This window comes from Uranotaenia lowii, chromosome 3 (assembly GCF_029784155.1).
Source record: "Uranotaenia lowii strain MFRU-FL chromosome 3, ASM2978415v1, whole genome shotgun sequence".
NCBI lineage: Eukaryota > Metazoa > Arthropoda > Insecta > Diptera > Culicidae > Uranotaenia > Uranotaenia lowii.
Window position 1 is genome coordinate 186029900 of NC_073693.1, and position 14381 is coordinate 186044280.

The 14381-nt window shown below is 40.3% G+C and overlaps 2 protein-coding genes across 3 annotated transcripts in view; both read right to left on the reverse strand.

The window, feature by feature from the left end:
- The window catches only part of LOC129750639 (serine/arginine repetitive matrix protein 5), a 165474-nt gene that overhangs the window by 54694 nt on the left and 96399 nt on the right, over window positions 1-14381 (reverse strand). The window lies entirely within an intron of this gene.
- On the reverse strand, window positions 3774-10221 carry LOC129752921 (uncharacterized). Its single transcript, XM_055748712.1, has 4 exons — window positions 9200-10221; window positions 5620-9147; window positions 5172-5382; window positions 3774-4076 (listed from the first exon to the last, which is right to left on the reverse strand). The coding sequence occupies exons 1-4, from the start codon at window positions 10219-10221 to the stop codon at window positions 3774-3776; spliced, it is 5064 nt and encodes a 1687-aa protein (XP_055604687.1).

Below are 14381 nucleotides of genomic sequence, written 5' to 3' on the forward strand. Positions count from 1 at the left end.
TTTCCAAAAGCTCCCTAACTAATCGAAACTCTTCTATGGAGGACATGGTGTCGCTAGTGTTTGCTTAATAACTCCCATGGTGACCACTTACAAGTCTGACCACACTCCCGTTTGACGTTTCTCGAAATGGAATACACGCTTGTGATGGATTTAAACATTTTTGAGTAAGAGAAGTTAAATAAACGAGAACATTTCGATTTGTTGCTTGGCAAAAGCTATTCATTCAATGCAACTAATTGTTTTGATTCCTTTCGACTATTTTTTTTTTTTTGTTTCGATTATAGTCGTTTTACCATCTTTATGGCATTCGCGACTTTATCAACGTTGCAGTTGGCGGATCGTTATTGAAAAACTTATCCGGTACAACTGTGTTCGATATTTACTCTTGGGCTCGAACTCGCGGACATCTGCTCAGGAGACAACAGATTTGCCAACTGAGCTATATCACAAGCCCATTCCTTTCGACTATGATAATGGTCTTATCTTTGAATAACAGGTAGGTAATGTTATCAAATAACCTCAGACTGATTTGGAATCGATCATTTCCTGTCATCAAAGGCCTATGTCAGTCACAGTCATAGTCAGTGTTAGTATTTGCTTTTGATATTTTTTGTGGAAATTAGCGAACCGTGCACAACATAAAATATCAGTTTTTTTTTTGTTTTGGGGTTTCAATTAATTGATTACCTGCACCCATAGAAGAGGTTGCAGAAATCCAATGCCTTTTTAGCAAATCTCTGTGCCGATAATGCTATGAAATGTGCACTGTGCCGAAGACGGTATGTTTGAAAAACCGTAACTGGCATAAGGACTCGGCTTCCAACCAAAATTATGCATGACCACTACATTCAAGCGAAACAAGAAGAACATTTAATGGGATTTCGTTCCTATTGGATAATCCATCCCAGAAACAAGAAAATAAAAATAATAACCACAGCGCCGTGGGGAGATTCGAACTCAAATCACCAATTACATCGTCTTGCCAGTTCGACATCTAAACCAGTGTACCTACTATTTGAACTTCATTCAAGACGAGGGTTTTCTGCCACCGATCAATCACAAAAAAATAACGCACGACGGAGGCTTCCCGGCGTTTGGCCTCCTTTCAAGGTATTCCTTTGTTTTGGATGGAAACGGGAAGGGGAACGGGAAACGGGAAACCCATTGAATGAGAACTGTGCTTTGCTTACTGCCTGCTATTACATACACACGCTACATATACACAGCTGCTAAAGCCGGGCAGCTTGGCCGGTAATTGTTTGCCGGTGAATTGAAGGAATGTTTTTGTTGTTGATTTTGCTACATACACACGCACAGCTTAGCCGTTGTTGTTTGCCGGTGGACCCGGTGGATTGAATTGAAGCAATGTTTTTGTTGTTGCTTTTACTACATACACACGCACAGCTTGGCCGTGGTTGTTTGCCAGCGGATTGAATTGAAGGAATATTTTTGTTGTTGCTTTTGCTACACATGCACAGTGCTCGGTTCGCTGGCTGCCTGGGGTTGGCCGGTATTTATTTCTATCCTTCTTCGTCTTGTGATGCGATAGGGAGGGACGTGAATTCGTTTTTATTTTGTTTCTTTCAGACATACGCAATTCGGTTAACTTGGGAGGTTAATGCCGGTAGGAGCTAATCGAATCAGCACCGGTCGCGTTATCTTCTTGTACCGATGATGCTATGTAATTGACTACACGCCATTGGCACAGAGGCTGAATTTTGGGTGTAGTTTAAAAGTCAAAGTTTATTGTAAATGAAGTTATTTTCTTGATTATAAACAAGTCAGATATTAAATATTTTTTTAACATAAAATGTATCGAATCCAAGCCAATAATTTATTTAAACCAAAAAAAAAACTCATTCAGTATAAGTTGTAAAACATAATACTCAAAAGAAGACTCAACCTGTTAGGCCTCAAAACTGCTTATTTCAACTTTTTATCTCTAAAGTCCAATCTTGTGGATTCTGAATGCAAAGTTCAACATTTCTGAATAGGATTCCGTACACATGTAAATTCTGAATAATGTTTGTCAAGAAATCAAATGTTTCAATTTAACCGAAACACATTCCTAATCGTAGTGTCACGGCTCAACGTCGTGACAAGGTTATGTGATTCGGTCGGATAAAAAACACTTTCCTGTAGCAGTATGAACAGCTTTAAAGCTAGAAAATTTATTCTTTTTAGATAGGTTTTATCGATGGCTTTCAAATTACTTACAATTTAGTGCCTTATAGTTTCCAATTAAACGTATAGTAATCAAATAACTCTTCAACCGATATTTAAACAATGTGTTTAGCAGTCTATCCACATGCTTTTTTCCCGCAATTGTAAGTCATATTGTTTTTATATGTGTTGACGTTTTCCTCCTTCTTCACCGGGCTCCAAGTGCAGTGATTTGTTTAGGTGTCACTTAATAGGGCAGCCAGAGGGAATCGTGGCCGTAACATTCCCCCCTGCGTAAGACGAGGTCACAGCTTCTAGTTCGGTCTTACCATCATCAACGACGTCGATCACTGCTAGATTCCCTGCGGCTCGTCGAATACGGCCGTTATTCGTACGTACCATCGCCTGTCTAACCTCCCCATCTTTTCCAGGATAAACCTCTTCAATTTGGCCCCGAATCCAGCTATTGCGCCTTTTCTCGTCGGCCACGAACACCAAGTCACCTGGCTCGAGGGGTTTGGTTTTTTCAAACCACTTGGTTCGTCTGGCAATCGTCGGAAGGTACTCCTTCAACCACCGCTTCCAGAAGCTGTCAGAAATGGTTCTGGCAAGGTTCCAGCTATTGCGTAGGCCTTCAAGGGGACTTACTGGTTCTTGTGAGGGCATCTTGGCACCCGTTGATGAGCCCAACAGGAAATGGTTCGGAGTGAGAGCTTCTTGATTAGTCGAATCGAGAGGTATATACGTTAGAGGTCGACTGTTAACAATATTTTCGGCCTCTAGTATGATAGTTTCAAGAGTTTCGTCGTCGGGGACCTTAGGCGCATCATGAAAGCATTCTAGAGCCGTTTTTACCGAGCGCACAAGACGTTCCCAGACTCCGCCAGTATGCGGAGCCGCTGGAGGGTTGAAGACCCATTTAGTATTCGTGTTCGTAAAGGATTCGGCACATCGTTGATTGATGTTCAGTAATTGCTCTCGAAGTTCATTCGCAGCTCCTCGAAAATTTGTGCCATTATCCGAGTAAATCTCAGCAGGGGCCCCTCGTCGCGCGATAAATCTTCGAATGCACATTTTACAGGAAGTTGTTGATAAGCTATGCGCGACCTCCATGTGCACAGCTCGGGTGGTAAGGCACGTGAATAATGCGATCCATCGTTTCGCATGAGAGCGTTTTACTTTAACGAAGAGCGGGCCGAAGTAATCTAAACACACGAAAGTAAACGGTCGTTGGAACGCGACTAGACGCGCTCTTGGGAGAGGTCCCATCTTTGGTTGAGTCGGATTTTTGTGATACACCTTGCACCACTGGCATCGAGCTGTCACGGTGCGAATCAGTTTGCGCAATCAGGGTGTCGACTCATATCTGGTTATAAAATTCCCTGATTTTCCCTGATTTTCCAGTCGTTTTTCCAGAAAATTCCAGGTTTGAAAAACAACCTGAGGAAGCAACTTAAAGTTATAAAAAATATATTTCCCCCGAAAATAAACGCACAGAAAACTTTGAGTCGAGAATGCTAATTTATTACGATAATATTAATGGAAGTATTATTTGTGATGCTAAACATTTTAAGATAAGTCATCGAGTTTGGATCCATTTGTAGAAATTCTTATGATTTCAGCATAACAATTTTTTCTTGCAAGGTATCAGCCTTCTTCTGTGTTCTGAATTCTGGACACTTGGCATTTGCTAGCACTCGACTCCAAAAATGATCCAGCCTTTCTTTGCTACGGTCATAATTATCAAATTTATCGCCTCTGGCAATCACTCCAGAATACTGCCGTACTGCTAAATCTGCCGAGGATCCACTAACGCGTCCAGTATCTGTCAATATAGTCAAAGTCTTCTCAAATCGTTTTTTGGCCAATTTGGTATCGCTGCTGATAACTACAGGATCAAGGCAAGAGGCGGCCTTGGTCAGACGATAAATTAATGGCGATCGCTTCATTAACTTAAGTACAATTGCCATCAGCAATCCTTTGCATTCGATACGAAATTTCAGATTTTACTTTTCTCTGAGCTTAAGATATTTTTTACTAGCATTCTTAGCGTCATATCCGAGAACAATGTCTTTCGATGGTAGCTGATTTTTTATTTCATTCACTGCATACACTGTAACCTAAATTAAACAAATTCAAGGTTAAATCTTATAGGCAAAATCTAATATTATGACAAGTTCCCTAACTGCGTAAAATCGTTTTGAATGTTTAGGTAAGGTCAAACTTGTTTTAATGTCAAACATGTTGAAAATCAGATGTTTTGGAAGGAAAAAAAAACAATCTCACCTCGGAATACGGTATTACAGAAAAAATAAAAATATATGTTAAACGAACCTGGTTAATATTCTTCAGCTGCTCAACCTTCATCTTTCCATTATCCCTCGAACCATTTGACTCAACGAATTGTACAGAAAAGGTACTATCGGGCCGTCCGACTGAAATTCTTGTAAGAAAGGTTCCACTTCGCCCCCAACGGATACGAAGAAAGCCAATTTGACCAGAAGAAGCGGCTCTATCTTGTCATTTTGAACACCTTCAACACACTTTTTCATGTGTAGAGTGATTACTAATGCTCACGTTCTCAAACCAACGGTGAGCGCAAAACTTTAACGGAAACACTGTACTTTTAGAATACTGTGTATATAGTGCGCGGCGTGTAGGTACATCTTTCATCAGGTTGTAGCTTCCTCTCAGATATGTGAGAATATCTCAGCCAGTAGCGCGAATATCATCTTTGATGCGCCATGTAAAATATGTAATCCGCAACTTCCGCAACAAACGATTTTTCGTATTCTTATTTAGAGATTCATCAAAGCCAACGACGATATTGTTTATGTTCTGCAGGGTATCGTCGAGTTCCGTTCTAAAATAAGGAACAATTCCAAAAAGCAGCGTATAGCTGATTTTGTCCCGACCAAGTTGAATCTTGCCGCAATTTGGCTATCAGTGAACATCATCTTGAATACGACAGTGTCTTTTTCTGCGGCGCGCAGCAATTTATGACTTACGACTGCTTTTGTAGTATCGGTTTTCAGCATAAATTTATCGATAGTCCTCGAGGAAGAAGAAACATTGCTGGTAGAAGGAAGCGAATAAAGATGAACGGCAGATGGCGATTTCTCAGCAATGTGAGGAATTTCCGTATTATTTCCAACGCTATTAGAAGCACCGGGCTCCAGTTCCTGGTTCTGCGGTTTTTGTGTAAGGTATTTCATCATACTGCCGGATACAGTTGGCAAAAATCAAAGGGTTAACGATACATGAGCAACGTACAGTGAAGTAAATTTTTAAGCAGATAATAAACTAGCAGAAAATAAAATTTCTTCAAATAAAATCAGGATCATTATTTTTTCCCTGATTGGTAGAAAAATTCCCTGATATTCCCTGATTTTCCCTGATGCAAATTGAATTCCCTGATTTTCCCTGATTTTCCAGGTTTTTCCAGGTAGTCGACACCCTGGCAATCCAGGCACGTAGAACTGCTGTCGTAGTTCGTTGAATACGGTCTCGTGGTTACGGTGCAGATATCGACGGTGGTAGAAATCTACAAGAAGAAAAGTTAGACGATGGTTTTTTGCTAGAATAATTGGACACTTAGCTTCAATCGGCAGGTTGGGGGCAGCGCCGATACGACTGTCCATTCTAACAATCTCTTCTTCATCGATATACGCCGACAATTTATACAGCGGACTAGCGATCGGCACCGCCCCCGCACGCTTGCCATTTCGGCACTTCTGCAACACAGCTATCTCATCGTGGAAGGTTTCCCGCTGAATGATTCGGATTAACTCCAGCTCTGCTTTCTTAAGATGCTCTTGTTTCAAATATTCAAGAGGAATAACTTGGTCGTCTTCTTTCCGCGTACATATTCTGAAGACATAGGCTATCGTACGATGTATGCGTTCCCATTTGCTGAACCGTGTATAATCCACTAACAATTCCTTACTCGTTTGATGATGAAAGCAGCTAGATCGTAGTTCTTCTTGCACATTCACGGCTTGCCACTTCTGTTCTGGCCAAGTTGATTCTAGCTCCCACAGAAACTCAGGAGCGTGGAACCATCTGCTACTTTCTTCGAAACAGGGGCCATGTCCCCATTTTGTGGCTTCATCCGCAACGTTATCACGAGAGGACACCCATCGCCATTCGTTCAAATTTGTGGATGTTAGAATCTCTCCGATTCTACAAGCGATGTATGAATGATATTTTCGAGCATCAGCATGTATCCAGTGAAGCACGGTTGAAGAATCGGTCCAGTAGAATCTCTGGGAGATCGATAGTTGGTGGTTTTCTTGAATATAGTTTGCCATACGTGTCCCTAGAACAGCAGCTAGTAGTTCAAGGCGTGGAATCGAGAGTGGTTTTACTGGAGCCACCTTTGATTTAGCGCCTACCAGAGTACAGCGCGGAAAACCGCGGTCGAAATAGCGAAAATAGATAACACAAGCATACGCTTCTTCGCTGGCATCAACGAAGGTGTGCATTTGTATTGGCTGACAAGTTTCAGGTGAACCTTGTCCGAAGTAGGGTCGAGAGATTCGAACTTCACCAAGACGAGAAAATAGGTTTGTCCAGCGCTTCCAATTAGCAAACGTGCTATCATCGACTGGTTCATCCCACTTGCACCCGGTCTTCCATAGGGTCTGTATAATTATTTTCCCATGAACCACAAAAGCAGCGAGCATTCCGAGTGGGTCATACAGACTCATCACTGTACTAAGCACTTGGCGTTTTGTAGGGCGAAGCATACCATTTAGTAGTCTGGTGTCTAGTTGCGGGAGATTCAACGTAAAAGTAAAAATGTCAAGTTTAGGTAACCAACGAATACCCAACACCGACAAAGCCTTTTCTGACGTCAGCAGACCAAGATCCTTCGAAGGGGGAGCATTAACTTCGCCGATTTCATTTAGAACGATCGTAGAGTTTGACACGAAGTTTTGTATCTCAAACCCTCCTTGAGAGTGTACATATTTAACCTCTTCAACTAGCCGGATGATTTCTTCTTCAGTATTTCTGCTATCTAGGAAGTCGTCCACGTAGGTTCCATGAATAATAGCTTCAGTAGCCGTCGGAAATAGGTGTTTAAATTCTTCGGCGTTGAGGTTTTTAATAAACTGAGCCGAGCAGGGCGAACAGGCTGACCCAAAAGTTGCCACGTCCATTGTGTAGATACAAGGTGGGTCTGAAGGGTTGTCTCTCCAGAGGAAACGTTGTGCAGATCTATCTTCTTCTCGTATTTTTATTTGGTGAAACATCTCTTTCACGTCGCCACATATAGCGATTTTTCTGGCTCGAAACCTGTAAAGTACGGATGGTAACGGTGTTAGGAGGTCCGGTCCCTTAAGCATCATCGAGTTGAATGAGACGTCTTTTACTTGGGCCGATGCATCCCAAATTAATCTAAGCTTTTCGGGTTTTTTGGGGTTTGAAACACACCCTAGTGGCAAGTACCAAGTTTTATTTGGGTTGGCCGACTTGATTTCGGCCGCCGTTGTTTTGTGGGCGTAGCCTTTCACCAAGTAATCTTCGATTTGTGCCTTCACTTTACGTTCAAGTTCAGGATTTTTATAGATCCTTTTCTCAAAACATTGAAGACGCTTGACCGCCATTGGAAAACCATCAGGAAAGGCAGCATTTGCATTCTTCCACAACAACCCGGTTTCGAATCCTCCGGGGATACGTCGACTTGTAGATTCTAAAATCTCACGGGCTTGTTTATCCTCTCGGGACTCTAGTGTTGGTATATTTCCTACTACCCCCAAGTTATCTACCATGATGTATTCTTTAACCAAATCATGAAGAAAATGGTCTTCTTTTATATAAGAACTATGTAGTACATTATGGTATCTATTTTCAATAGAATCAACAACACCTCCGTATAAGCACCACCCTAGCCGTGTTTTCGTTGCGATGGGCTGACCCTGAAATCCTTCACGCACCTTGAGTGGAGTTGCTAAATGAACATTTTCGAGCCCAATCAAGATCTGGGGTCGGGCTAAGCTATAATCTTGAATAGGCAACCCTTTTAGATGTTGATAGTTTGCGGCAAGTTTTTTTGTATCAATTGATTGGACAGGGAGCTCCAAGGCATCGACGGTTCGCGCATTTTTCAGGACGTACTTCATGTTTTTCCCCTTCTCCGATATTTCCACTTGAACTGTCTGGGAATTGTCTTCAACACGGGTTAAGTTCCCAGTCCACTTCAGATGTAAAGGGTCTGGAAAGCCTTTCAACTCCAATTTTTGCGCCAGACTTGATTCTATCATAGTCACTTCCGAAGCTTCGTCGAACAAAGCAAATGTATCAACTGATTTAGATTGATTGTATATGGTAACTGGAAGAATGCGATAGATCACAGAACTGTTAACCCTGTGGTGGTTTTGTGGACTTGGAGGCGGGAGAGATGGTTGATTTTGTGGACTTTGAGGCGAGGGAAAGTGGAGTAAAGGGTGATGACGTATGCGGCATCCTTCGTATGTGCATTCCTTTGGACGGCGGCATGGCCACGGAGAATGAGCTTTTAAACAGCTTCTACACAAGCCATAGATGCGAACCATCTTCAAGCGTTCGTCAACCGAAATATTGTTAAACTTATCGCACTTATCTGCCCAGTGATTCCCTTCATTGCAGACCGAGCAAACCCTTCCGCTGCGCTGTGTCATGTTAACTTCACTTGGTCCTTCTCCTGACCGGTAGTCGCTATGATGAGCACAATTCTTTGGTTTTACTCCAGCTCCTCGCGACCTATTTTCTTCTGCTTTCGAAGACTTATAGTTAGTTCCTGGTGCTGTGTAGACGGTGACAGCACTTGCCTTGCGAATTACTCCGGAAATGAACTTTCCAAACAACCCCAGGTCGACTACAGGAGCTGCTTCAATATATTCTGCCCACTTATACTTGATGTCTGATGGAAGCTTCTCGACAAACTCTTGAAGCAATGTTTGATTCGACAGATGTGCTTCAAGTCCTGCTGCTACTAGGTGACTGCAATAATTTCGAATCGCCAACCCGTAGGAAATTACCGTTTCCAACTTACCCTCTTTTGGGGCTGGAGTGTTCCGTATTTTGGAGAGAGCTGATCAGCGTTTCCGGTCTTCCGTAAAGCATGCGCAGAGTTTCCATCAAATGTGGAACCATGTCCGGTACTAGTAGACTGCTTCGTACTGCTTCTAAAGCATCACCACTTAAGCTGCGTTGTAACCGAAGGAGATTTTCCACATTGGAAAATTCACATTCCTTATTTCCGATCTCGTAGCTACTATAAAACACGGGCCATTCTTCTGGGCTACCCGTGAAGGGAGGTAAGTCCTTCGGTAGGTATTGACGAGCCACGAGCTGGGCTTCAGTATGTGTTCGTCTCCTTGGCGGAATTTGGTCTTCTCGATCTTGCTGATGAGGCATCGGAGTAGCAACCTCTTGGCCACTACTGACCGGATGAAGTTCCGAAATGTCGAACTCGGGTTTTCTTCCAGGTGGTTTGTTAAGGCTCGTTGAGTTCATCGGTGGCTTTTTTTTGAGCACCGGTTCTTGGTTTTCGTCACCGCTAATGGATGGCAGACTTTCTACCCATTCTTTGGTTCGTGTGGGTGGAAAACTGCTTATACCGCTTCTTCGGCTGCCTGCTTCGTCGATTTGCGCACTTAATATTTTATGCTTTTTTTCCAGGTACATTTCTTCTAACTTCCGAAGGGTTTCTTGACGAGCCTTATTACGATCCAGTTGCGATTTTGCGAATGCACGCTCTTCTTCGCGGCGCTTTCGCTCAAGCTCGGCTTCTTCTTCTTCTTGGCGCTTTTCCTCTTCAATCCGTCGAAGTTCCAGCTGCCTTTTTTCCTCTAACACCTGCAGCTCTAGAGCAGCTTTTGCCGCGCGCGTAGATGACGTGTTACTTACACGAGATATCTGGGATCTACCATCGACACTTTTCGAAGCACCTTCCGTCGCATCTTTCCCGCCTTTCTCGCAGTCAGGGCATTTCCACGGACGATCTGCTATAGAATCTCCCACGCCAACACAGTCGAAGTGAAACCATCCAAGGCATTTTTCGCATTCTACCATATTTGGGGTATCCGGGTTCTTACATAACTTGCATGATGACTTTGGACGGTTCCTCGTTCCGGGCATCTCGAAATTAGATCTGCGACTAACTTGAGGTTTTAAATACGATAAATTCTTTAAAGTTTGTCACGGCTCAACGTCGTGACAAGGTTATGTGATTCGGTCGGATAAAAAACACTTTCCTGTAGCAGTATGAACAGCTTTAAAGCTAGAAAATTTATTCTTTTTAGATAGGTTTTATCGATGGCTTTCAAATTACTTACAATTTAGTGCCTTATAGTTTCCAATTAAACGTATAGTAATCAAATAACTCTTCAACCGATATTTAAACAATGTGTTTTTTCCCGCAATTGTAAGTCATATTGTTTTTATATGTGTTGACGTTTTCCTCCTTCTTCGCCGGGCTCCAAGTGCAGTGATTTGTTTAGGTGTCACTTAATAGGGCAGCCAGAGGGAATCGTGGCCGTAACACGTAGTAAATGTACATTGTTCGGCCAATGCTAGTGGTCTTCATTCTGAAACTATCTATTATCTGATATTATCTGAAACTTGTTGAGGCTGATGAAAGCATACACAGCAAACGAAAATTATCGAGTTCGGTAATTTTTTTTATCGAAATCATAACATGTGTAAATCGTTAAACTGTTCGGTAATGTTTTCGGTAAAAAGTAAACGAACATCGGTAAATGAAGAATCGAATTACCGATGTTCGTTTATTTTTTACCGAAAACATTACCGAACAGTTTAACGATTTACACATGTTAGGATTTCAGTAAAAAAAATTACCGAACTCGGTAATTTTCGTTTACTGTGTAGAATGCGCATTTTCGCTTGGGATGAAGCTCCATTTCTCCGTCTTTTCTGAGGAGAAACTGGTGACTGGCAGACTTCTGGAAATTTTCAAGGGCGGTTTATCCGGAAAGAATTTTGATGTTTTTTGTCGCTATACGAACTACAAATACTATTTTTTATTTAACTTAAAGAGCATAGGGGAAGTGTGGGTAAAATGGACAAGGGTGGTAAAATGGACACCCCCTCAATCTTACTTATTTCTTTATAAAGTAGTGCAAACTTTATGGCCACCCTATCACAGAATCACTAGAGGCTATTAGAGACACCCTATGGAACACGGAGCTGTCAAACACTGAAAATAATAAACAAAAACAAAACACACGTGCACTTTCCAGGTGGTAATGTTGTTTTCGGCCTACAACAACTAACGTTTTTTAAAGTGTTAAACGCCTTTCCGCCGAGTTTTTTGTACAAATATCTGTGCTCAGAGTACTTATCAACAGATATAATCTAAGGTAAGTGTTCTTTTTTCATTTTTTTTTGTTAAATTTAACTGTTTTCAAAAAAACATATAGTGCGGGTAAAATGGACACCCCATGGGGGGTGGTAAAATGGACAGTGTTTATTTTCATTTCAACTTTCCAGATGCCACGAGCCTATGTCAGGAAAACGCAAAGACAAACATGGACCGACGAACAAATGACATGTCTGGACATTACAAATAAAGTTTACAGAACTTGATCCCTAGTTTTAGATTTCCGAGTATTTAGAGTGGTCGCATGATGTTTTTTTGTATTACTCAGAATCTGGTTCCATTGGGTTTACGGAACATGCACCGGGAATGTCTGGTCGTGACCAGTCTCTTGCTGTGCACTTGAAATGACCACACACAAAAAGATTTTTTCAATTCCGAGTTATTCGTGTCGTGAAAAAACTTAAAAAATATGTACCTTTTGGCTGTTTCATTAATTTTTTTCATCATTCAATGTGTGCAATCCACGTTTTGACGTTTAACTGTGGACAAATTGATGCAATGCCTTAGGGTGTCCATTTTACCACCCCTACCCCTACTAGGGAATCGGATAGGTTATCAATACCAGGCCAACAATTGAATCGTTAAGTATTATAAAATTGCTAACCCGGTGTGCTACATCTTGTAGAACTTAAGGAATTTGTGGTAAAAATATTTGAATTTGTGTTTATAAGTATATACATAGTTTTCAATTGGAATTTCAACATCAAAAATAACCTCTTGAAATAAAAGCTACATTCTGAAATTCGAATAGTAATGACAATGAAGATTGATTCTTATTCTGAAATAACGGCTTTACTTTATTGGCTTCATTAGTTCACGAACTATGACAAAAAAAATATAGGGGAGAATGAGGATACTTGATCCCTGGGGATACTTGATTCCTTAGCTATATCTCGAAACTGGAATGTTTTACAAAGATCAAATGTTCTAGAAAAATGTGCCAAAATGAGCAAAATAAAAATGCTTGTAGTTTAAAAGTTTTTAACAAAATAATTGTTTGAGTAATTGAACATTGTTTGAAAAATTTCACAAAATGTAACTTGAAGATCTTTTTTCATCACTTTAAAATGTTCCTTACATGGGAAAATTACGAAAAAAATATTTGGTCCAATGTATCAATCGTTCGAGCGTAAAATGAACTTCATAATGCCATATTTTCAAAGCAATGGAAAACTCTCAACTTTTTTCAGAAAAAGTTTTCTAAAATGTTGATTATGGGTACAATTGATCCCCTAGATTTGGGTACAATTGATCCCTCTTCCAAACGGCATATTCTTCTTCTAAATTGATCGTTATGATTGCTGATTACGAAATTACTAATATTTATCCAAAAATTAATATTTATCAAACAATTGTCTGAAGAAAAGAGCAAAAATAATCAATTTTCTCCTAATTATAAAAAATAGCGCCTTTAAGTATGCAATGTTATTAGCGTTGAGACAAAGTTATAGAATTTTCTTCTTATGTCTGCTATAAACTGTGAAATGAGAACAAACATGACCAAAATAGTCAATTAACATTCTAACTTGGGGTTTTGTTTGATTTTTATACAAGGATTAGGGCTTCCTGAATAAAAGATCAAGTCTCCTTCAATAGGGGATCAAGTCTCCCCTAACTTCAGAAAAATCGCAATATTTTTACTCCCACGAAAATGCTTCTAGTTCATCAACGGGTTCAAGTATCGTTCTAATTTTTGGAGCATAGAAACTTGAAGTTACAAGCTGTCAGAAAATGTCAAAGACGGCGAGTTGCTAAGTTTTTCCAAAAAGATATGGTGAAAATAAGAAAAAGGGATCAAGTATCCCCACTCTCCCCTATAGAAAGCCTTCCTCCTCCTTCCCGTCGACCCTCGAAAGTGAGAATAAATTTGTGTGTGCCTGCTTTGGTACGCTGTGACACCAATTAAAGTAATTTTTGGTTCAATTTGAAATTAATTTACATCTTTTCTGTCCCTAAAGTTGATATATAAAAGTTGCTGCATACTTTTTAGGGGTAAAAATCACGTGTGAGACATGAGCGGTTTATTTTGGAAGCTAGTAGTTCCGCTCAAGATCAAAGATGGTTCCACTCAAGATCATATTTTACTTATAAAAACTACGCGATTAATTGATATTTTGATGGAAAACTTGTTACAAAAACCCAAATAATGCTTTTTAATGAGTTTTTCTACCATTTTAGTCATTAAGAATCAGTATATAACGGCCAAGGGTTACATAAATTGACGATCAAAGTCAGCTTAGATTGGTGAAAATTGCAGCGGAAAAGCGTATGTTTTAAAAGCTTCCAATTACAATATTTTATTTCATAAATTTAAGCGAAAATGACAAAGGTTGTATGAAAAGATCTTGAAAAAGTGTTATTTCAACATTTCGGTAAGATTCCTAGATCTTAGGAAAAGTAAATGGTTCCGCTCAAGATCAGATATCGACTAGTTCCGCTCAAGATCATTTACCCTATCGTTTTTCCTGACTGTTTGGGTAAATGATCTCAATGTACTCTTTTTGGTGTTGCGGAATCTGGTAACCCTATAATAAACCAGTTTAAAAAAATAGATGCTATGGAACAGTCTTCATAGAACAGTAAAAACAAACGTTTTTAATTTTAATCTTGAAACAAATCATGAATGTAATTGATTTGAAAAGATTCATGTTCCCTATTGAACAGGTTGAATTTGTTTGAAACAATATTAAAAAAACTAATGGAGTCAGTTAACCTTCCAATCATATTGGTGTCAATATTCCCCAAAGCGCACAATCAAATTATGTTTAATGTTTAATGTTTATTGTTAGGAGTACGTGAGCCTGTCAGTTATAAACTATAGTTCAGGTTAAGG